Source organism: Schistocerca cancellata, chromosome 1 (assembly GCF_023864275.1).
Source record: "Schistocerca cancellata isolate TAMUIC-IGC-003103 chromosome 1, iqSchCanc2.1, whole genome shotgun sequence".
NCBI lineage: Eukaryota > Metazoa > Arthropoda > Insecta > Orthoptera > Acrididae > Schistocerca > Schistocerca cancellata.
The window spans coordinates 423,183,493-423,208,216 of NC_064626.1; the positions used below are offsets into that span (position 1 = coordinate 423,183,493).

The window sequence follows — 24,724 nt, forward strand, 5'->3', positions numbered from 1 at the left end:
ATGAGTGTTTAAGCCGTACTCAGTGTTATTAATAGTTTGAACAGTTAAAAAATCACAAGATGAAAGTTAAAGATGACCCACGTTCAGACACCCTTCAACATCTACCAACTACGCTCATGTCAGAAAGTCAACAAAATTGTGTGTCCCAATCAAAGACCAACTGTCCAAGAGATTGCAGAAGAATGTAACATTTCAGTTAGATCATGCCATGAAATCCTAACACTAAGTTGGAATGCATAGTATTGTCACCAATTTTGTCCCACAGCTCATGAATCAGGACCAGAAAGACCTTCACTTCACAATCTGTGAAGAGCTTTCGGATTGCGCAAATGAGAATGACATGTGTCTTAAGAGAATCATAACTGCTGGTGACATGTGGGTCTATTATGATGATATTGAGATCAAGGTTCAGTCTTCACAGTGAGTCAGGAAAGTTTCTCTTAGACCAAAAATCGCTCATCAGATCAGGCCAAATGTCAATGCCATGCCGACAGTTTTCTTTGACTTTGAAGGATCAGTTCATCATGAACTCACACCATAGGAACAAATTGTTAACCCATGGCACTATAGGGATGTGTTGCGATGCTGCAAGAAAATGTGAGAATGAAACAGCCTGAAATGTGGCAACACAATTCATGGCTCATGTCTCATGATAATGCACTCCCGCACATTCACCCCTGTTGGTGCATGACTATTGTACAAAAAATGAACCTCACTGTTCTGCCTCATCCTCTGTACTCTCCAGACATGCTACCTGCAGACTTCTTTTTATTTCCAAAGTTGAAAACCTCATTGAATGGATCAAGATTTGCAACAACAGATAAAAAGAAAAAAATCACAGACAGCACTTCAAACAATCCAGCAAGAGGTGTACCAAGACTGCTTCCGAAGTGGAAACAGCACTGGGAGCAGAGAATAAATTGTGGAGGAGAGAATTTCAATGGAGTTCATACACAATAAGTAAAAGTTAGAGTAAAAAAATTTTATGGACAAGGTTCTGGAATTTTTTGAACAGACCTCATATGTTCCATTTTCTTGGACCAATTTCACACAAAACTTATATGAGGGTAATACCAAAAGTAAGGTCTCCTATTTTTTTTTATAAGTACATGAACCTGTTTATTTCTACAATGGCTTACATCAGTTTACAGCTTGAACATTTAGCTATTTTTCGCCCTAATCACCATTTCTGTCGATGCATTTTTGTAGACGCTGTGGCAGTTTTTGTATGCCCATGTCATATCAGCTTGCTGCCATTCTTCTTTCACCTCGTCGTCAGAGCTGAATCGCTGGGACCACAATTAACTCTGACAGGTGAGACTGAAAAAACTCAAATGGGCAATTCAGAAACGGAGAAGAGAAATGTTGAGCAAGGGCGTACACATTCTCCATGACAACGCTTGACTACATATCGCTCGGCAAACCGTTGCTCTCCTGCAACAGTTTCTGTGAAACACAATCACCCACCCACCATATAGTCCTGACTTGGCACCCAGTGACTATCACCTGTTCTCTAGGTTAGAAGAACATTTGGCCGGAAAGCAATTCAGCTCCGATGACGAGGTGAAAGAAGAGGTTCATAACTTTCTGAACGGCATGGCGGCGAGCTGGTATGACATGGGCATACAAAAACTGCCACAGCGTCTACAAAAATGCATCGACAGAAATGGTTATTATGTCAAAAAACAGCTAAATGTTCAAGCTGTAAACTAATGTAAACCATTGTAGAAATAAACAGGTCTATGTACTTACAAAAAAATAGGAGACCTTACTTCTGCGAATACCCTCGTACGTACATTTGGGCAACATCCATACAATATGTTTGTCATATAACATCTCAGTTATAAAGCTACCACAAAATGTGGGTAAATTGATCATCCTCTCTGGTACTATAATTTACCTATAGTATGTGAATCAGCAGATTTGATGTACATGTACAAACAAACAAATTATCACTGTTTCAGAAAAAAAAAAAATGGACGATTCTTTCAAGAGAGAAAACTTCACAAACAGAGCACAAATAAAGTAGTAGTCCATCGCTGGCCCTTATGCAAGCAGTTTTTCAGCTTTGCAGTTGCTGATAAGAGTTGTAGGATATTCTCCTGAGGGATAACATGCTAAATTTTGTCCAATTGGCACATTAGATCATCAAAATCCCGAGCTGGTTGGAGAGCCCTGCCTATACTCAAAAAGTTCTCAATTGGTGTGAGATCCACTGACTTTGCTGGCCAAGGCATGGTCTGGTAAGCTTGAAGACAAGCAGTAGAATCACTCACCGTGGGTGGGCCAGCAGGTATTATCATGCTGAAATTTGAGTTCACAAAGACTTGGCTTGACAGACAATAAAATGAGGCGTAGAATATTGTCGACATACTACTGTGTTGGAAAGGTGCTGTGGATGACAACAAAAGGTGTTCTCAGCTACTAAAAAAAAATGGTTTCCCATAAAGTTACTCCTTGTTGTCAGAAAAAGAAGGAGAGCTACAGTCAGTTTGATATCCCAGCGCTGTCCAGGGTGTCTCCAGACACATCTTCACTATTCATTAGGATTCAGATCAAAGCAGAACTCTTCACTGAAGACAATTCTACTCCAGTCAATGAGATTCCACATGACGATATGTCTGGAGACTCCCTGAACAGCAGTGAAATACTAATCTGTCGCTCTCCACATGGCCTAACAACTAGGAGCGATGGTCTGGGATGCTATTTCTTTTCATAGCAGTACGCTTTTGGTTGTCATCCACGACACTCTTACAGCACAGTGATATGCCAACAATATTCTACACTCCATTTTATTGCTCTTCGTGGCAAGCCACCCTGGTTTTACATTTCAGCAAGGTAATGCCCGCCTACACATGGCAAGATTTTTTTGCTGCTTGTCTTCACGCTTGCCAAACCCGACCTTTGTCATCAAGGTCTCAGGACCTCTCCCCAACTGAGAACATTTGGAGCACTATGAGAAGGTTTCTCCAACCAGCACAGGATTTGATGATATAATGCACCAGGAGGATATCCAACAACTTTATCAATCAGTGCTAAGCGTCAGAGGTGGACCAATGTATCACTGGTGCTCAGTTTGTGGAACTCTTTCTCTTGAGTAAATCATCCAGTTTTCCTGAAACTATGCTCATTTGTCTGTCTACATATGTTCATAATATCTACCCATTTCCATCCTATTTGGAGAATTCCTTCACAGTGCACCTTTGTAATTCAAGACTACCAATGAAACATCCTTAATGTTGATGCAGAATTTTTATAGAAGTATTAAAAGGATATTATAGAGCCATAAAAGGCTAAAACTTACATGTATCAAACTCTGCAAATTCTAACCGACAAACCACTTCAAGAAATACTGTGCGCGCGCGTGTGTGTGTGTGTGTGTGTGTGTGTGTGTGTGTGTGTGTGTGTGTGTGTGTGTGTGTGAAATATGAATAAAAAAGGTCTGCACCCAAGACTTGGCTGATATTGTTTCATCTGAGGCAACATACTGGAGAAACGTTTGAGAATGTGAACACATGTTTTGAAAACATTAATTGCCCATCATAAGACATTGCTCAAACTCCATGTGTTATGTGCACTAAATGTATGTATCAACACCCATGTACTCAAAGTCTTCTAAAAAATGTTTAGCTCGTAACTGAATTTGGGTACTGATATCAATTAATCATTCTCTATACTTCATACTTGCTTGAAAAAGACTTTACATATTACATCCAAGATACTGTGTGGTCATTACGTAACAGTTCTTGGTTCAAATTTTTGTCAAGGAGAAGTCTTTAAGATACCAGTAAAACTATAATTTAATTTCTAGGCATTTAAGAAGACAATAAAAAAATTACTCAGTATCCAAACTTAAAGCAGTTATTCCACTGATGCATCAGTGTTGAAATACTGAAAGAGTACAATGACAAATATTCCCATTTGGGAGGGAGGACTCACTCCAAAACCAGCCTTAGTAAAATTTACAATTATTATCTTTTTAAATGGGTCTTTGAAACATACTCAGAAGGCTCAAGCCAATATTTTGTAACTGAATGGCAAAAACAAGTGGGTTTCCTAATGGAATTTTTAAAACTTTTTAAAAATGTTTTAAAATATGTCACTGATGACTTGCAAGATCTTTGTCTTACTGACTTCTTAAATATTTATGAGTTCTGTGTGTTCTATTAAGAGAAGCACTCAAGCACTGAAGAGAGTTGCTCTACAGCAAATCAGTTGACACAGATTATGTTCTCAGATTGATTTTATTTCTGAAACATGTGGAATACTTAAGAACACATTTTCTATTAATGTGTGAAAAGTTATTTATTTTCAGAATGAAAAAAGCTTTTCCACATGTTGAGTAAGATTATGGCACCTAGTCGTCTCCTTGCAACTCTGTCAAAGAGAGTCACACTCATCTCTGAAGTATCAGCATGTGTTTCCAAACATGATTGACAATCCATGCATAACGTATTAACTAATGATATTCTTCTTGTGTCTGCAACTGTATTAAGCAACCATGTGATCACACTATTTCTGGAATCTACCTGGCTGCCATCTTCTGGTGAGAACGCTACATACTTATCTCACTGGAACTGATTGAGACCATGAATGCAGGATTTTTAAACACCATGGAAGGCCAATGGCACCTGCACCACAAATTGGCATGCCTATCCCCTAGTCCAACTGAACATACAATGCCCCAGGGCTGAAAGCTGAGAAACCTACCTGTTTTTAGAAGTATTTTGATGACACATTTATGATATGGCCACATGGATTGGGTTCACTAAATTGTTCCCTAGATCATTTTAATTGCCTTCATCCAGCATTAAGTTCATAATGGAGGTCGAAAGGAATGGTAAGCTTCCATTTCTAGATGTAGTGGTGTGTAGAAAGGACACTGGGACACAGAGTTTATCAAAACTAACACGCACAGACTGGTATCTGCATGCAGCACGTTGCAAATTCATTGTATGAATGCACGAGGCTCCTGCAGCTGCACTTGAGGAGGATGCATGGCATCTCAGATGCAGAGAGCTTGACGAAAGAGCTAGATCATCTTTCAACCATGTTCAACCAGAATGGCTACACAGACAAACAGATCTGTAGTGTCTTTGAGTTTTGACCTGCACCAGAACCACGAGAAATGTAGTATCAGCCAGACAGCTCATGCTATTCAACACACACACTGTCAGATATGTTTGAAGCAGCCTGAGAAATCTTTTTGGCAGAGCACTGCCTTATTGAGGGACACACAATATTGTGTAAGACACAAAGGATTGCCCCCGAGTCTCACCATTGGGACTTTTTACACTGGAGGGTATCAAAAGTAGACTAGCAAAGATTATAAACAGACACAAGGGTTAATCTTGAAGCAAGACTTTGAACCCTCTTTTAAATTACATTAAAAAATTATTCTCAACCTGAATGATAGAATATACTGATTGTGATACTTGATAGTTATTTATCATTTTGTCAGCTTTCACCTCAGAAATGCTGTACTTCATTTGTGCTAGGAAGCAGCAGAAGATTTGTGGCACACGCACTGTTGGCCATCTGTGGCATTTAAAAGGGCTTCCATGAGAGCCATTGCTAGGTGGTTCGCAGCCTTAGGAGAGAACTGATAAATGTCTCTGCTTTTTTACTACTACCAGTCTCGCTGATATCCAACCCCCCCCCCCCCCCACCATCACCAACATCAACATCAAACAGTACAATAACACAAACTCCCTTTTCTACTTTTAATCCTTAAACTAAAGTGACCAGACGTCCTTATTTTCTGGAGACAGCCCTCGGTTTTCATGCTTTTCCTTAATTCCTTTAAATCAGTCTGATGACAACAAAAGTCCTCACTTTCTTATCCTTTTGTCCACAATTTATGAAATTTCCAAAAATAATGTAATCAGAAAGAATGTTCTGAACTCTTTCAACCAGAACTCAACTGAATATTCCAGTGCAATCAAATTTATCATCAATTACTCATTTCATTTTATTGCAAGAAAATTTAGTAATAAAGGTATGGAACTGTTTTTAGTGCAAATAAATTTTTCCTTGACTTTATAAATTACGTCATACTGATGGGAGACATGTCAAAGCATCAAACTAGGACATCTGTGTATGTGCGGTTGGATATGGGTGTGTGTGCGAGTGTATACCTGTCCTTTTTTCCCCCTAAGGTAAGTCTTTCCACTCCTGGGATTGGAATGACTCCTTACCCTCTCCCTTACAACCCACATCCTTTCGTCTTTCACTCTCCTTCCCTCTTTCCTGATGAAGCAACCGTTGGTTGCGAAAGCTTGAATTTTGTGTGTATGTTTGTGTTTGTTTGTGTGTGTATCGACCTGCCAGCACTTTTGTTTGGTAAGTCACAACATCTTTGTTTTTAGATAAACTAGGACATCTGAATGATCATAGTGTTATTTCATTTCTGCTTTAACTGAAATATTTTTACAATGAGTAATAAATTGGGTCTTTTTCAATGTTGATAAATAAGTCGTGACATACTCCTCTTGTTTATTACCTGTGTATATGTCAAGTTTTAAGAAAACTACAGCCAATTTGTTTGAGAAAAGACAATATAGTTCTTTTTTCCTGCTGCAAGTCTTACGCAATCAAAGACAGACTTACAGACACCGACTCATTTTTATGTATGGGTATGTTGAACTGCACTTACCTTTTACTCCTTTTAGATATATTGAAAGAAAGATACAATACTTAGCTAGTGAATATGTGGTCACCTATCCACAGGAAATAATAGTGAGCCAGGTGGTCTGCAGAAATATTGTGTTCAGATGATTGCTTTATCTGGCTGCACACCTGAGAAGAATGTCAATCCATGCATACTTCTGCCAATCTGACATCTTTGTTATAAACAAACTGCTTTGTAATAATTTTATTGGATTCAGTTGTTCATCCATTACTTTCGGTAAATACAACTGATAACTGTCTGTCCAAAAAATAAGTTTTTATTGTCCGTCAGGCACTATTCCTCCAACAATTGCCGTCAATGTAGAAATGGTCCAACTGTCTATTTCTTTATGACACTGGTTTTACCATTTACAACCAACCAATCAAAACTTATACCTCCAGCAACAATACTTCAATTTCAACTGTAGACAGAGGCTTAAAAAGTCACTAGAAAGATTTTGAACATGTGCTAAAGAATCTTCACTGTAGCCTCACAATATATATATTCACATATGAAATTTGTTACTAACAATTTGAACAAATTCAAAAGTAGTAGCAGTGTACTTGGCTACAACACTAGGAGAAAGGATGACCTTCACTACTCAAGGTTAAATCTAACTTTGGCTCAGAAAAGGGTAAATTATGCTGCCACAAAAGTCTTTGGTCACTTACCTAATAGCATTACACGCCTGACAGATAGGCATATAGTATGTAAAAGGAAATTAAAAGAATTTATGAATGGCAACTCCTACTCATTAGATGAATTTTTGGATATGGTGAATGGGTAATTTCCCCACCCCCCACCAAAAAAATATATATTAAGTGTCATGTAATAGTTTGTGTAATTAAATATCTTGTACAGACACCTTTTATTAACCTGTCACGTTCCACATCATTATGAAGTGTCGCATTCATGACCTATGGAACAAGTACTAATCTAACCTCTAATCTGAAACCTGAAGCCTTTGTAATTAGGGTTTCTAGAGCCTTCAAATACCATGGCAATGTTGCGAATCACAAAGAGTTATTGAAGAGCTGTACCACTTCCTTGATTCCTTGTTCAGTAAGCCTTGGAAGACATCTGAACAGTCCAGTAGGGTTAATACGGCCTATTTTTGTTAAAGGCTGAAAAGTGTTCTACTCCATTCTCCTTTTATTGTTTTCTGATTTCACTAAGCATGTTTTGTGTAACTTCAATACTGTAGAATACTTCTGACACAATAATAGTATCTAAAAGTACTGAAGGACCAATCTAAAGTGAAAGCAGAAAATAAATGTTAACAACACTTTAGACAGAAGAGGAATATCAACAATCTACTTTCAAAAAGAACAGTGACAAAGGGGCAATGCTGACAAACACATCATCAACAAATGTATGAATTGTGAGCTTTCTAGAAGATTAAAAGGGAGGTTTCATCTAAGGGAAAGAAAAGACATGAGATCGTAAAGAGAAGTATGAAAATTTACAGCTACATAACTAATACTTCTCTTCAATGTACCTTGTGTCATTCCTAAGCCACGAAATGTGGCGATTTCTCCTTTTCTACAGTACCTTTTCCCTTCTTCCATCTCTTTAACCTCTCCATTCTGCGGCAGTGTTACACTCCTGGAAATGGAAAAAAGAACACATTGACACCGGTGTGTCAGACCCACCATACTTGCTCCGGACACTGCGAGAGGGCTGTACAAGCAATGATCACACGCACGGCACAGCGGACACACCAGGAACCGCGGTGTTGGCCGTCGAATGGCGCTAGCTGCGCAGCATTTGTGCACCGCCGCCGTCAGTGTCAGCCAGTTTGCCGTGGCATACGGAGCTCCATCGCAGTCTTTAACACTGGTAGCATGCCGCGACAGCGTGGACGTGAACCGTATGTGCAGTTGACGGACTTTGAGCGAGGGTGTATAGTGGGCATGCGGGAGGCCGGGTGGACGTACCGCCGAATTGCTCAACATGTGGGGCGTGAGGTCTCCACAGTACATCGATGTTGTCGTCAGTGGTCGGCGGAAGGTGCACGTGCCCGTCGACCTGGGACCGGACCGCAGCGATGCACGGATGCACGCCAAGACCGTAGGATCCTACGCAGTGCCGTAGGGGACCGCACCGCCACTTCCCAGCAAATTAGGGACACTGTTGCTCCTGGGGTATCGGCGAGGACCATTCGCAACCGTCTCCATGAAGCTGGGCTACGGTCCCGCACACCGTTAGGCCGTCTTCCGCTCACGCCCCAACATCGTGCAGCCTGCCTCAGTGGTGTCACGACAGGCGTGAATGGAGGGACGAATGGAGACGTGTCGTCTTCAGCGATGAGAGTCGCTTCTGCCTTGGTGCCAATGATGGTCGTATGCGTGTTTGGCGCCGTGCAGGTGAGCGCCACAATCAGGACTGCATATGATCGAGGCACACAGGGCCAACACCCGCCATCATGGTGTGGGGAGCGATCTCCTACACTGGCCGTACACCACTGGTGATCGTCGAGGGGACACTGAATAGTGCACGGTACATCCAAACCGTCATCGAACCCATCGTTCTACCATTCCTAGACCGGCAAGGGAACTTGCTGTTCCAACAGGACAATGCACGTCCGCATGTATCCCGTGCCACCCAACGTGCTCTAGAAGGTGTAAGTCAACTACCCTGGCCAGCAAGATCTCCGGATCTGTCCCCCATTGAGCATGTTTGGGACTGGATGAAGCGTCGTCTCACGCGGTCTGCACGTCCAGCACGAACGCTGGTCCAACTGAGGCGCCAGGTGGAAATGGCATGGCAAGCCGTTCCACAGGACTACATCCAGCATCTCTACGATCGTCTCCATGGGAGAATAGCAGCCTGCATTGCTGCGAAAGGTAGATATACACTGTACTAGTGCCGACATTGTGCATGCTCTGTTGCCTGTGTCTATGTGCCTGTGGTTCTGTCAGTGTGATCATGTGATGTATCTGACCCCAGGAATGTGTCAATAAAGTTTCCCCTTCCTGGGACAATGAATTCACGGTGTTCTTATTTCAATTTCCAGGAGTGTATAAATTCCTGAAAGTTTGGTCTAAAATGTTTGGTCTACCCTAGTCCATAGAGTTCCAATGTCGGCACTGTTTTGTTTCTATTATTTGCCAATAAACAAAGGAGATAAGAACTCTCTTATTCTGATGCAAAAATGAACACTTTCAGAATTTATAACAGTTATGATGGAATTGGGGCAAATTTGAGAGCCAAACATAAATCCTCAAAATAAAAATACTTTTATCTTACTTAACCAACTAAATAATTATACTAACTGGTCAAAGGAACAAAGAATACTCCCATGAAGCATTTGTGATTTCCCACATCCAGCATTAAAAGAACCCACAATTTTTTCTGAGATATCCTGTTTTTTTGTCATAAACAGAAGTTCTAAAGAATATCAGAAATTAAGAAATTTTATGAAACTATTTCATGATAACTGTCTCTTGCAAATGGTCTATATTTTGAAGAGATATATAATTGGTAAGGAAAGGAACTTATCATCATGTTGAAGACTTCAGATGAGAAAATTTCACTTCCATTATCCTATGCCAGTAACTGTGAAAATCTTAAATTTGCATTCCTGCACATTTACCTCAAGCAAAAACTTTTCTATGTTCAGTGAATAAAATTAAAGCAGGTTTCCAAAATGAGTACCTGTGCCAAGTCACTCTTCGTGTATTTAAAATTAATTCGTCTTATAGATCAACCAGTTAATGGAATTTGTAGACTAAAAGTTTTTAAGTTGCCAGTTATTTGTCAAAAATAATTAACATCTATCTGTAGGGCATAATCTTCTCAATATTTTGAGAAACAAGTAGTAAACTTGTAAAATAAGACGAAATGCTGCCACTGCAATATATAGTGTGTCCACTATTTGCTTTATATTTAGGACAAGAAATCATATATTTTATGAACATGTCTCACCTCGAGTTTCTTTTTGTTAAGAGCCTACGCTAAAAATACAGAAAGTGTATGCCAGCATTTTTCACTAACATCTAAAGTACTGTATAGTTTCAACCTCATTTGTTAACAATCTAAGAATATGTTGAAAAAAGCAGTTTTCATTAATTGCAGGAACATATTCAAAACATAAAGAAAGCAGGCATTTCGAAGGTGGAAGATAACTGCAAATTACAGGCAATTATAAAACAAGCTTAATTTGTAATTACTAGTAAGCAATAAATGTGTTGGTATGGCAAAACAGAAAATCACTTTCTCAAAATGCTTTGAGTTACTAAGCTGAAGTGTGCACAGAAATGAAACAATGACCCAAAAAGAATGTGTTGCAGAGTCAGTTATCAATAATTTAGTAATGCTCTCCAAATGCTTTTCCCAGATGCTTTGCTTTTAGCCACAAGCAAACCAAATGAAACTACAACAACAAAATATAATTTAAGTGGGGCAGGTTTCAAAGGTATGTTCTTACCATGCATAATAGTTCAGTAGTAAGCACATGCAATGTGTTAAATATTTTATTCTTCATGCTTCAGTAATAATGTTCATATGATAAATGCATATTTAAATACCTTTCATTAGTTACAGTTTACATACATATGCAATCATTATTGTAAAAAGTCTGTTGACAAATAACAATATTAATTTACTTTAGTTTAAAATCCTTTCTTTCTTAGGGTTCTGAGTTCTCACATTAAATTAAGACATTTAAGGACGTCTATAATCTGCCATGTGATTGCTTTTGTATAAAACAGTTATTATATCACATCTGATACTACATTGTCATATTTTTAACACAAATAGTAAGCATTTCAATACTAGTGAGGAAAGAAATGAGGATGGGAACACCTTGCATAACAACGTATGTTCTGCTTTGCTAACCCTTACATACTCTTCTAACCCTTACATACTCTTTGAATTCATAAGACTAATTTAACAATAAATTTTGCAATGCCAGTATGCTGATATAAATATTTATATTATCACACAGATGAAAGTTCATAATTTAACTTTGTACTGTAATTTGTACTATACTGAAGAACATTTTATAAATGAATATAATATTACTGAATTTGTATAAATTCTAAAACATTCAGAAAACTACAAGTTATGAAAAATATAATGCTATATTTAATACTGTGTCTTCATCCAAAAGATGTCTCCAGGAACATGCTGATGTCTTCATAAGTCCGGTCTGAGATTCTAAACAACTCCATTTGAATAACATTGCTCATTTTTTTCCAGCACGCAACAATGTGCAATGATATTCAAATGGAACTATTTAGATATGAAGAACCACTGGTGATTCAGCTGCTGAGAGCATTCAGAGGATGGAGTTTTCGGCCCATGTGCTGACTGTTGGCTTCTCTTGAACAGGGTCGAACAGCGTGACGACAGTAAACTCACCTGGTTCTTGTGGAGCTTCTGTTTCATCCAAAACATCTTCACATGCTTCCTCATTTAAGGTCTGCAGTGCACCACAGATCATTTGCTCCTCGAGTGTCACCTAAGTGTGAGCATATATTGATGATTACAAGTCATATTAATGAACTCTTGTTACAATAAAAATGATCCCTGCTTCCTTCATTTAACAAAGAGAGTAAATATTGACCAAACAAGAATATAAATAGCCACTTGCAAATATGTGTTAGTAGTGTTGCAGCCTGCATGACATGTAAAGTCACTTGTTACACACGAATAACAAAAGATGTGTTTACTCTCTCAAGATTTGTCCATGTATTAAGCTATTCACTTATATATAGTCACCTATGTACTTTCTGATGCCATCTAACCACTTTCTTAGTCTTTTCTTATGTCTTGGAATCTAGTAAAGATTTTCCTTATCCATTAACACCTATTCTCCAAGTAATATGTCGCGCCCATCTCTATTTCATTGTCATTATGGTTTCTTCCCTGACTCATTTGTTTTCCTGCCTCTTTTACAGATTTCAAAAACACATTTCCCTATTCAGCAATGGGCATATTATGAGTCAACTCTTCAGCATATTTCTTTTGCTGATCAACCCGGCTTTATCTTCTATTGTCCTCAATACAAAAACTCCTAAACTGGCTCAAGGCCATCTCACAGTCCAATTGCTTCTTGTGTGTGTGTGTGTGTGTGTGTGTGTGTGTGTGTGTGTAAAAGAATGTAATATTTTCTCATTAGAAATTAAGCCAAATGTAGTGCTAAAACCTATGTACAGCCACAAACTCATTTTTGCAACACCACTTTGCACACTGTTCCTATTAACACAAATTGCTCAATATACTTCATGGATGAATAGGTAATACATACACTGCATCATGCACTAGACCAGAAGTGAGAGACCTTTGCTGACATGTGGCTCTGATTCAATTACTTACGCTGTCGAATGTTTACATTTATTTAAATATCATGAACATGGTTTCCTTATTTACGTCTCTCTCTCTCTCTCTCTCTCTTATAATCATCATCGTCGTCGTCATTGTCGATGTCATGTTTTAGACCTATTGGCCTGTTCTGGTTTAAAACTACTAACACCCTCTTTTCAAATGTGGCCAGTATTTTGTTTTTTAATGAGATTGTTGTGCAAATCAATCTCCATGATTCTAATCTCTTTCTCACATTTAGCATGATCCCTCTAGTTTACTCTGTATTTATTTATAAGATCTGCAACTGACTTCACATTTAATTCCTATCAAATATCAATATTCTTCTCATGATCTAGAAACAAGTGTCCTGTTATAAAGTGGAGAAATCTCATTTCAGACGAGTCAGTTTGTCTTATTTGGTCGAAAGTTAAAGAGTCCAGCTTTTGCATCCATACAACGTTAATGGAGAAACTATAACTTTCTATAGTTTGAATGGGGTTTCCTTTCAAAGGCTAAGTTTTAATGTTCATCGCATTGTGCCACAGAAATGACTAAATCTTTGAAGTTTTATATTAACATTGTCTGATTTTGTGTACTTAAAATACTTTAAAAAAGTATACATTAGTATTTACCTGATACTGCAGATTCCAAATTGGGAGGCATTTAAGAATTGCAGTAGCATTAGCACTGATTTAAATCAATACTAAAAAATAAGAACAGGAAAAAAAAGAAACAGAACACCTACTTTGAAGTACTAGCAATTTTTGCACTACAGAACCCAAAATGAGTCCATAAATGACATTTTTTACACTACATCATTTACTGCTTATCAGTTTATACTTACACAACTGGCTTATTGAATTACACACAATTGAATCCAGTCCTTCCACCATTTAAGCTACACCAATTCTCACCCTACCAGACAACATAACTGTTCTGAGTTTAGCACTCTGCTCTAAACTGTAGTACTCCATGATAATGTTAAATATTATGATGAGGAAACTCAAGGCCACTACTCACTAACATTTAATATATTTCACAGACAAGTTGTTTTGTGATGATGTTACAGTCTTTCAGGGATGCTGGAGAAGGGTAAATTTATCAACCTGAAGTAAGGAACCCTTGTCCGGCCAACAATCGAGTAAAATGTCACTGAAAATCTTTCTGCTAGCTTTGGCAGCTGACATCTTCTACTGCAAGCTCTTTGCTTTTCATATTCTGAGAAGAAATAATATGGACCAACACAAGAAAAAAATGTCCTGCAAACATAGGCTCTACAGCGGATACCTTAGGAGCTACAAGCACTTGTTCATCTTTGTTATTATGAAATACATCTCTTCTATTAAACAAGTGTTCACAGCTCACAAGATATGTGGATTTTTAGAGCCCATGTTAAGTTAATAATTTTTTCTTGTTTTGGTCCATAATACATCTACACCTACATATATACTCCGCTAGTCACCAAGCGATGTGTGGCGGAGGGCACAATTTGCACTAAAAGTCATATTGCCCCCTCCCCCCCTCTGTTCCACTCACATATCGCGCAAAGGGAAAACGACTGTCTGAATGTCTCGGTACAAGCTCTAATTTCCCTTATCTTTGAATAGTGATCATTGCGTGATTTGAAAGTTGGTGGTAATAATATATGCTCTACATCATCGGTGAAGATCGGATTTTGTAATTTAGTGAGCAGCCCCTTCCGTTTAGCACGCCGTCTATATGCAAGTGTGTCCCACTTCAAACTTTCTATGAGATTTGTAATGCTCTGGCGATGGCTAAATGTACCAGTCACAGACCTTGCCGCTCTTCTTTGGACCTTCTCAATCTCTTGAATCAGACCAAACTGGTAAGGGTCCCATACAGACGAACAGTACTCTAAGACTGGACGAACTAACGTATTGTAAGCTACTTCCTTTGTTGAAGGATTGCATCACTTCAGAATTCTGCCAATAAACCGCAATATAGAGTTTGTCTTACCCTTACTTGTTTAATCTGATCATTCCATTTGAGATCATTTCGAATAGTCACACCCAGATACTTGACGGATGTTACTGCTTCCAAAGACTGGGAATCTATTTTGTACTCATACATTAATGGGGATTTTCACCTTGTTATACACAGTAGCTTACACTTACTAATATTGAGAGATAACTGTCAGTCATTACACCACGCATTAATTTTCTGCAAAGCCTCATTGATTTGTTCACAACTTTCGTGTGATAGTACTTTCCTGTAGACTACACCATCATCAGCAAACAGTCTAATGCCACTGTAAATATAATCAACCACTTCGTTTATGTAAATTATAAAAAGCAGTGGATCTATTACGCTGCCCTGGGACACACCTGAAGTTACGCTTGTTTCTGTGGAAGTCACCCCATTCAGGACGACATACTGCTCCCTGTCTGTTATAAAACTTTCTATCCAACCGCATGTCTCATCGGATAGACCGTAAGCGCGCACTTGTTGGAACAAGCGACAGTGCAGAAATTAGTCAAACACCTTTCAAAAGTCGAGAAATATGGCATCAACCTGGGAGCCAGTATCTAGTGTCTGTTGTATGTCATGCACAAAGAGGGCCAGCTGTGTCTCGCATGACCGCTGTTTCCTGAAACCATGCTGGTTTCTGCAGATGAGCTTCTCAGAGTCTAGAAAGGTCTGAACACAAAATATGTTCCATGATTCTACAACAAATTGATGTCAGTGAAATTGACTAGTAATTATGTGCATCCAATATACTACCCTACCAAAATATGGAAAGCAAAGAAATAGCAGCAGAAGTGGTCCACTGTCAGAGGTATCAAAATGATTTTCGGTTATAAATTTTGACTGAATCTTTTCCAGACCAGGGTCCATTACCTCAATTTGACACATTTACCTTTCTCCATCAATCCTGACAGTTTGTAACATTATCTGGGACCACCCCATATAGTACACATTAACACCAACCAAGCTGCACAGATACTAGCATCTGAACAAAAATCAAAGTTCCTTCAATAACTGAATATTTCTGTGCTGACCAAGAATGAAGCTAGATTTCATTTGTTCAAGGTGAACGCAGCACCATAATTGTGGAATAGAAGATAAGGGCTAATGCATATGAAGCACATCAACAGTACAGTACATGATTACAATATGTGAGAAATGAAAAGTCTGAGCAGGTCAGGTGTATTATCCAAAGAGGACATATTGACTGTGAACTCAGAAATTTAGTATATATATGTGTGAGCACTAAAAGAATGGTGAATGCGGAGAGGGGGGGAGGGGGGCAGGACTTTTTGAAAGACAAAGTAAGGAAATTTTATGAAAACATTTGTGTTCCTTCAAATGTCTGGAAGATAGCAAAGCACCAAAAAAAGCATAAGACAAAAGCCAAATACAGGCTGCGGAAGTGCAATTCCTGCAAACAGCCCTTTATCAGACACAATAATAACTAAAGTAAAAAAAGCTGGTGGGCAGCAATTGCTGAATATTTGGAGTTTGGAGAAGGTTTAAGATAACAGCAACAAATGGTGTGATTATGTACAGAGAATTAAAGAATATCGAGAAGTATTTTCCATTTCTGGCTAACAGGTAGATAAAAAGAGTGTAAGGTCACACATGAGATAATTACATCAGTTGAAAAATGGAAACCAAAATTGAGCTCATAAAAAGAAGGTTCTAATAATCAAGTATGCTGCCCAACATTGTAGTCCAAGTAGGTAAACACTTTTTTTCTTCTCCTCCTCCTCTTCCTTTGTTTGTCTTTACCATTCAATAATTGCAATTATCATAATATAGAGAGAATAATTTAATTTGTAAAACAGCATTGATTTTACAAAAGCTTCAGAATGTCCGCAAGGAAGAAAAGAAGTTTCCTCTTCTTTATTCATTAAGAAGCGAATTTAAATAAATGCTTGCTTCATACAAAGTTCTTGGTTTTGCAATTGGACGAGTTCATTGAAATGGCTCAATGATGCAATAATGAATACACTGACTGGAAGCCCGAGAACTTTACATTAATTCAACTCATTAGGAAAGACAACAAGATAATGTCAATGCTTGCCTGTTTCTCCATCACAGTCTGTTTGCTTGCTGTGCGGCTCTCGCTTCGTGAAGAAGATTTTTCTTTTTCGAGTGAACCTGCCTGCTTTGAGCTAAGACCTAAAAGAAGACCATTATAAAGTTAACATTTAAATGAATGTTTCAGTACTGATATAAAATAAATTGCAGTTTCTCCTTTTTTTACACTTGCCTTTCCTCTCCTGTGAAGGTGGCATGAACTGTCTGGTTGGTACAGAAAACCTGACATTCTTTGAAGTTAGTTCCTCTTGTTGATTTGGCCCATAAAATTCAGTTTCCCTTAGTGAAACAATGAGCATTCTAAACAACTCCCAATCACCAAATGACATTTGGAGAACCTTCAATTGATAAAATAATAATATTTTAAAATGAAAGCTAAAGAAAAACAGAGGACACAAAGAGCTACAATTATATACTTTTACCCTATACAAGTGAAGGGTTGTTAGAAGCACAATGATTGCTGTATATGCCGCAAATTTCATATTAAGAAGAAATTCTTATCTACATTCAAAGCTGAGCTTTTATGATTTCAAATTTTATGTTCTGTTACGATTTTTAAATTATTTGATTCCTTCTGATTTTCTTCATCCACAGAAAACATGAAACTTTATTTCATTGTGTTCAGTAATATGGGTATGTCAACTTCACTATCGCACACCAAAGTGAAAGATTGAAACCCATAATTTAGTTCTTAAACATAGAACAACAAATGTAAAACAATTTAATTCAATATGCACCTTTTTAAGCTCCTCCAGATCACAATGCAGTAGAACTCTACCATTTATATTGTTATCACGAATTACATTAGCATATTTTGAAACGGAAGGAGTACTGAGATCTTCAATTTTAGCTAAAAGACTGCAAACCCCATCAACAGTTAAACCCGAAAGTTTGTTTTCCAGAACTTCTTCCTGGAAAAAAAAAAAGGGAAATATGACTTGAGATAGTCAAACTAGTTTATTTTCTTTCAACTGTAGCAAGAGAATTTGAGATTTCTAATTACAAAAATTTATTAAGATAAAGTTTCAGAATGATAACTTACAGGAAAACTTCGACCTATGGTCAATGGTGGACAGACTGATGGTTGCTGTATCAATGGAGGATGAGGCATAGGTTCCTGCAACGTCATCCACCCCTGTGGCCAGCTAACAACTGGTGCAGGTGCATAATTTGATTGCACAGAAGCACTTCGTCCAATAGGTCTCTATAGTATGAAAGGATGTCTCATTAGGAAAACAAGATCATTGGGCACCACAAAATAAAAAGCTATTTGTAGCCTACAGTAAAATACCTTTTAATTAATTACAATTTTTCTATGACTTGAGTATATGAAATAGTTGCGCAACACCACAACAGATTAAATATTATAATTCCTTCCCAACATGCGTTAACTAGCTCATAAGGCTTTCAGAATTTCAAGTCCAACAATTATTATTAACCTCAACCCATGGCTTGTGTCACTGATTGCTCCACAATTTATGTGACAGCATTCCACAGAACTTTCAGTTTCTTTTGCCAAACCCCAAATATTCTACATTTGTATTATTACACTTGCAACCAACAGAGAAACATAACTATGTTTTGAATGTCATAAGGAAATCAACAGATCCATTTTTCAGTGTACTGTTGAAGTACCCTAAAACTGATAGAGGTGCTCACCTGTCTTCTAAGTAAGGATGTTTTGTTGGCAGTTGCCCACTGTGGTGATGACCACATTGAGTGCTGCTGTGCAACTGGTATTTGTGGGGGTGGAGATTTTGCAGCAAATGATGATCCAAACTGTAATCCAGTGTCATCCATGTTCTGTTGATCTTCTGTTAATGCAAGCCAGAATCAGATGCAACGCAGATGCTGTATGTGACACACTCATAAATAAACAAAATATATTAATTTTTTGTTATCATCATACAAACCTTTAATTACTTTCTTTATGTAGGGATCCAAATTGATTGTGAATGGCAAAAATACTTTCATGTCGCTAACTAGCAAAGTATTTCGATGGTAAGTCAGGAATATATCAAATTTCTTCTCATCTCTGTCCAGTTCCAATAATGGTTCTACATCTTTTGAAATTGGAATTTGAGGGCGAACTCTGAAACAACAAAAAATATTATTAATTAGAAAACCAAATAAGGTAGATAGGACACTGAACAGCACTTTACTGTATTACATAATTCACAGAAGCCAATTAATCAACCATTATGGCTAACTAATCCATAACTCATGAAACTTTTAAAGTGATTCTGCTACTGTAAACTGAATGACGTACATCTTACAAAAACAATGCTGTTCAAAAGCATGGACTATTAGCTACTGCACAGCACAGACTTTCTGTCATTTCCTTCTCCCCACAATCCCAAAATTTGTGAACATAACACAAACAGAACGACTCCTTGGGATACAACATTTTAATGTACTAGTTTACTAAGATAATGCTTTCAAGAAGTTTAATTGGAAATGAGACTGCCCCTGTCCATCCTTATTTTCACAGCAACAAGGGTCATATTCCACTACCAACCCAACATGTGGATAACGTAGTCAAACTCCAAATTACCCAAAAAATTCTCTCTTTTTCTCAAGGTAACTAGTTCAATAATAATAGCTTTCTGCTGCACACACTTACACACCTTCAGAGCCAGATAGTTTTTCAAAACCTGACAGATCAGATCTCGGATAGCTTCTGCTCATTTATCAGCTTGTGTGTAGATTATATGAACAGCAACAGACACTTCACCTATATTGACAGTGCTCAGTACACATCAGGGCATGCCATGCAGCATTATATAATTAAGCAACATTTAACGTAAACTCCAATGACAGACTTGATTTATAAGTCTGACTACACTAACTTATTTTTCTATTGTATTTTCTATAGCATTTAATCCTCTGCATCTCCTTTCTGAAGCACCAGTTTCACCTTCTCTTACACTTAAGTTGGATACCTTGCTTGTGCTCTTTTACCACTCAAGGTTAATTTGCCTTGTCTCATGCCTTCTTCACTTGCTGCATCACATTTCCCCCAAAGGAAGAGCAATATATGATAGCAACATTCTTTATTTCAAAATGAAAACATAAACATAATATTGGCAATATATGCAACAAGAATACTTATATTTTTTCAATCTTAAAAATTATTACTCCAGAATAAAAGTATTAACTAGGAAAAAATAAATTAGCAGTAATATGTAGACATGCAGAAGGCATGAAAAGCTCATTTCAAACTGTGGATTAGGAACGAGACCAATACATGTAAGACTGTAGTAGCAACAGCACTGTCAAGACTGCTTTACATGTGTGAGCAGCCTTGCCATATTCTTCTAATTTTCTTTATCTTTTCATATTCTAATTACAACAGTGAGTTTAGCTTCTTGAGTTGTTGGTATTCACTGACAACATTAAATGGTACATGTGAAATATCTTATGAATTACACCATTGTTTTCAATAACTGGTCTGATGCGCTTCTCTATGCTGCTCTATCTTGTACAAGCCTCTTCATCTCTGCATAACTACTGCAACCTACATTCATTTGAACACCCAGATGCAAGATCTGTCTGCTGCATCCATCCAGCACATCCTACTCCAGCCCCGTCGCAGAAGACCCTATTGTATCACACCTGTGAAAGGAGAAATATAATATCCCACCTCTGTAATAACTCCTGCACAGCACTTTATGTGGGTATGACCACCAACCAGCTGTCTGCTTGAGTGAATGGGCACAGCGAAACTGTGGTCAGCAGCAGAGTTGATCACCCAGTGGTGGAGCACACTGCTGAGCAGCACAACAAACAACACTTCAACTGTGGTTTCACATCACAATCCACAGCTTCTGGGTCCTAACCCTAATGCCAACTCCCCTGAATTATGCAAATGGAAACAGTCCCTTTGATTTTATAATCCTCTATACCCCATCTCCACTAACTCCTTCCATACCAAAACCTGCATTCCTGCCCCTTATGACCCCCATGTCATTCATCCTGCAGTTACCCTCCTCTCTGCAGTCTTCACTTTCTCCATTCTACTTCCCTCCCAATCCACTCCTTATCATTGTGGACTATGTGCAATTCCCCCTGCATCTGCCAAAATGAGCTCATCATAGTCACATTCCTATCATCCTTGCTGACTCTCTCTCTCCCATCTGTCAGCCACCCTTCCCCAACTTCCGCTCCTTTTCCCTACCTTTCTCCCCACCCTACCCCACCTGAGACAACACCTAACCCATCTAGTTGCAGTGCCATCACAATGCAGTCAGCAGGGGACAAGACAGCTGTAAAGTTGTATGTATGTGCATTCTGTTAGTTTTGAAGAAGTATTCATCCAAAATCTCAGCGATGTTCTCAGTCTTACTAACTATTCATATTTCCTAACAGATAAGCAACCACTGTCATCAGAATGTCAGAACAATACTTACTTGTCATACAGTGACTTCAGAGATGTATTATCATCAAGTGATTCCTCGTAAGTATCGTAATACAATATAATCCATGATGTTCGGAACGGCCACTGCTCAGTTATGTTTACCCAGCTTGCAAGGTGATACCAGTTGAAGTCTATCTGAAAAGCCTTTAGCAAACGACCTAAAAGTAAAAGAAGAAGAAAAATTATACGGTAGTAAGCATTGGCAATATTATTAAAAAGGGAAGAAAATGTACAACACATCACATTCCATTACAAAGATATTTCCGTTCCGATGGTATTTTTACAATTAAGAAAGTACACAACACACTTCAGTTCCATACAATATATATATATATTTACAAATGTGGCTAATCAGTCAGAAAGAAAACATTTTACCACAGGAAGTAAAAGATGACATTCTGACTTTTCATATTTATAAATGTATAAATTTATAAATGTCACCTGAGGCTTTGTTAGAAGCCTAAAATGATACATGCCTGTAAATAAACTGTTCCTCATTTATTACTTATGTAGAGGAAGAAAGGGACAAGATGCAGGAAGAGATATTGGTGATAGGATGGGCTGAGAGAACAAAGGAATGGGAAATCCTTGAGGAGAGGATGTGGGGACAGTGGGTTAGCAGAGATTGAGTGCTGAAAGATTACTGGAGGGATGTGTTTAAAGAACAATCTCACCTATACAGCTCACGAAATACTGTACTGGAGAGTAGAAATCAGATGGTGTATCTTGTGAAGCAGCCATTGAACTCAAGCATATTGTGCTCAGCAGTGTGTTGTGTCACAAGGTGGTCAACTTTGCTCTGTTGCCATTACTGCACAGCATTTTATGACAACTGACCAGCTGACCCATGTTGAATGGCCACCGCCCTATGGCCTAGAGCAAAGCTGATCGCCCAGTAGCAAAAACATTGCTGAGCACAACATGCTTGAGTTCAATGGTTGCTTCACAACCTGTGTCATCTCAATCCTTCCCTCCTGCACCAGCTTTCCTGTACTACATACAGGTAGATGGGAGTTACTCTTGCACCACATCTTTCACTCCCATAAAGCTCCTGGTCTCAATCTACCCCACAGTTTCTCCTTCCTTTCTCCTGCTAACCTCTCTAAGTCCACGTCTCCATATAACCTGCATTGTGGAATACACCTCACTGGCTGCAGTACCTGTGTGTCACACGTCTAGCACACATATCTGTCACCCTCCATCGGAGCAGCTAGCTACCCATCCCTAACATCTCCTCATGTCTCCCACCTTTTTCTCCGCCCACACACCCCTACCTGACACAACCCACATCCCAGTCCACCAGTAGTATTGCAATCCCGGCAGTCATGTCCGGCTGGCACAATGCAGGAGCACAGCTCTCTCTCTCTCTCTCTCTCTCTCTCTCTCTCTCTCTCTCTCTCTCTCTCTCTCTCTCTCTCTCTCTCTCTCTCTCTCTGTGTGTGTGTGTGTGTGTGTGTGTGTGTGTGTGTGTGTGTGTGTGTGTGTGTGTGTGTGGGGGGGGGGGGGGGGGGGGGGGGGGTTTATGACTCGACACTTCTCCTATTTAGTGAGTGGTCTACTTCACTCCTAAATTATTTATATTAAAGGCTAGCAAATTTGACTCAGATTTCATTTATTTAAGTACAGATACTTCGATCAATTAATTCCTTATTAAGATTTAACTAACAACAACATTTCATATGAATACTTCGATCAATTAATTCCTTATTAAGATTTAACTAACAACAACATTTCATATGAATACACTACACTATAAAAACAAAGGTACACTTCAACAACCAAAATTTTACATGGATGTAATAACCATAAAGAACAGCTATAGGAGCACATTACACAGTTTACCTGTAATGTAAACAACATTCAAGAGGCGCCGCATACTACGAGGATTTACATCACTGAAATAATCATCTGTCAACAGCATTTTTGTTAAGTCATGTGCTCCACCAACACGATTTAAATTACTGCCCAGGCTGCTTGCAACACTTTCACTCAGCTTCAGTTTTCGAGATCCCTTTCGTTTCAGTTTATCTGTGCTGCTAAACCCAGACTCAGATGACAGACGTCGACCAGAAACCTGCCGCAAAAAAATATGCTTTTAAGTATAACCTGCACATTTCATAAATATGGCCTACTGTAATAGATAACACATTTAAACTTATAAATTATTTACAATTATAAAATATCAAATCAATTTATTTTATTTAAAATGAGCAAGAGGTAAGAAGAAGAAGAAGAAGAAGAAGAAGAAGAAGAAGAAGAAGAAGAAGGATAGGAAAAAGAGGAGGAAGAAAAGAGAAAAATGTGGTTACCAGCAGACTCTAAAGCTGTATAATCAACAACTGTATGTCAAACAAGTAAAATTCCCAATGTAAATTGTGTGAAATTTTATAGCACTGAAACAAAAATGAGAAGAATAGAGAATGAAAGGAAAGAATTAGTGATATTGATAATACTAAGTAAACACTATCAACAAAATTTTAGCCGAAGTAATATGAGTAAAACTTCACTAGCAAGCAAAACAAATTAAATAACAATCTTCTACATAAACATTACCAAAAGACATTCCACATAAGCCAGCAATGAATAATAGGAAAATACAGCCCAGAAAAATATTTCTTCCTTCTTAGACTCCACCAATTCTCCAGGACCATATTTGTCTATGCTAGTGCCTCTTAAACAGCGTATTTAAAAAAAGTGGTTCATATTCTTACAGGGGATAGTATTGGTCAAAACTAAAAGAAGTCCTGAAACAAATACTTGTCGATATATGGCACATCTTAATTATGTCACTGGGGAAAGCTGTCTTCTAGATGATGTCTGCTTCATCATCATCATCATCATCATTTAAGACTGATTATGCCTTTCAGTGTTCAGTCTGGAGCATAGTCCCCTTATAAAATTCCTCCATGATCCCCTATGCAGTGCTAACATTGGTGCCTCGTCTGATGTTCAGCCTATTACTTCAAAATCATTCTTAACCGAATCCAGATACCTTCTCCTTGGTCAGCCCCGACTCCTCCTACCCTCTACTGCTGAACCCATGACTCTCTTGGGTAACCTTGCTTCTCCCATGCGTGTAACATGACCCCTCCATCTAAGCCTGTTCGCCCTGACTGCTACATCTATGGAGTTCATTCCCAGTTTTTCTTCGATTTCCTCATTGTGGACACCCTCCTGCCATTGTTCCCATCTACTAGTACCTGGAATCATCCTAGCTACTTTCATATCCGTAACCTCAACCTTGTTGATAAGGTAACCTGAATCCA

General features: G+C 38.4%; 1 protein-coding gene across 6 annotated transcripts in view; it reads right to left on the bottom strand.

Annotated features, from left to right (window-relative positions):
- Positions 1 to 24,724, bottom strand: part of LOC126176126 (kinase D-interacting substrate of 220 kDa) — a 407,030-nt gene that overhangs the window by 22,279 nt on the left and 360,027 nt on the right. For all 6 annotated transcript variants that reach the window (XM_049923291.1, XM_049923274.1, XM_049923298.1 and 3 more), the window contains exons 19-27: positions 23,301 to 23,532; positions 21,451 to 21,616; positions 18,955 to 19,133; positions 18,701 to 18,855; positions 18,084 to 18,245; positions 17,779 to 17,952; positions 17,214 to 17,379; positions 17,025 to 17,122; positions 12,035 to 12,134 (exon numbers count right to left, since the gene is read on the bottom strand). In XM_049923291.1, coding sequence (XP_049779248.1) covers positions 12,035 to 12,134; positions 17,025 to 17,122; positions 17,214 to 17,379; positions 17,779 to 17,952; positions 18,084 to 18,245; positions 18,701 to 18,855; positions 18,955 to 19,133; positions 21,451 to 21,616; positions 23,301 to 23,532 — 1,432 coding nt within the window. The remainder of the gene's footprint in view (positions 1 to 12,034; positions 12,135 to 17,024; positions 17,123 to 17,213; positions 17,380 to 17,778; positions 17,953 to 18,083; positions 18,246 to 18,700; positions 18,856 to 18,954; positions 19,134 to 21,450; positions 21,617 to 23,300; positions 23,533 to 24,724) is intronic.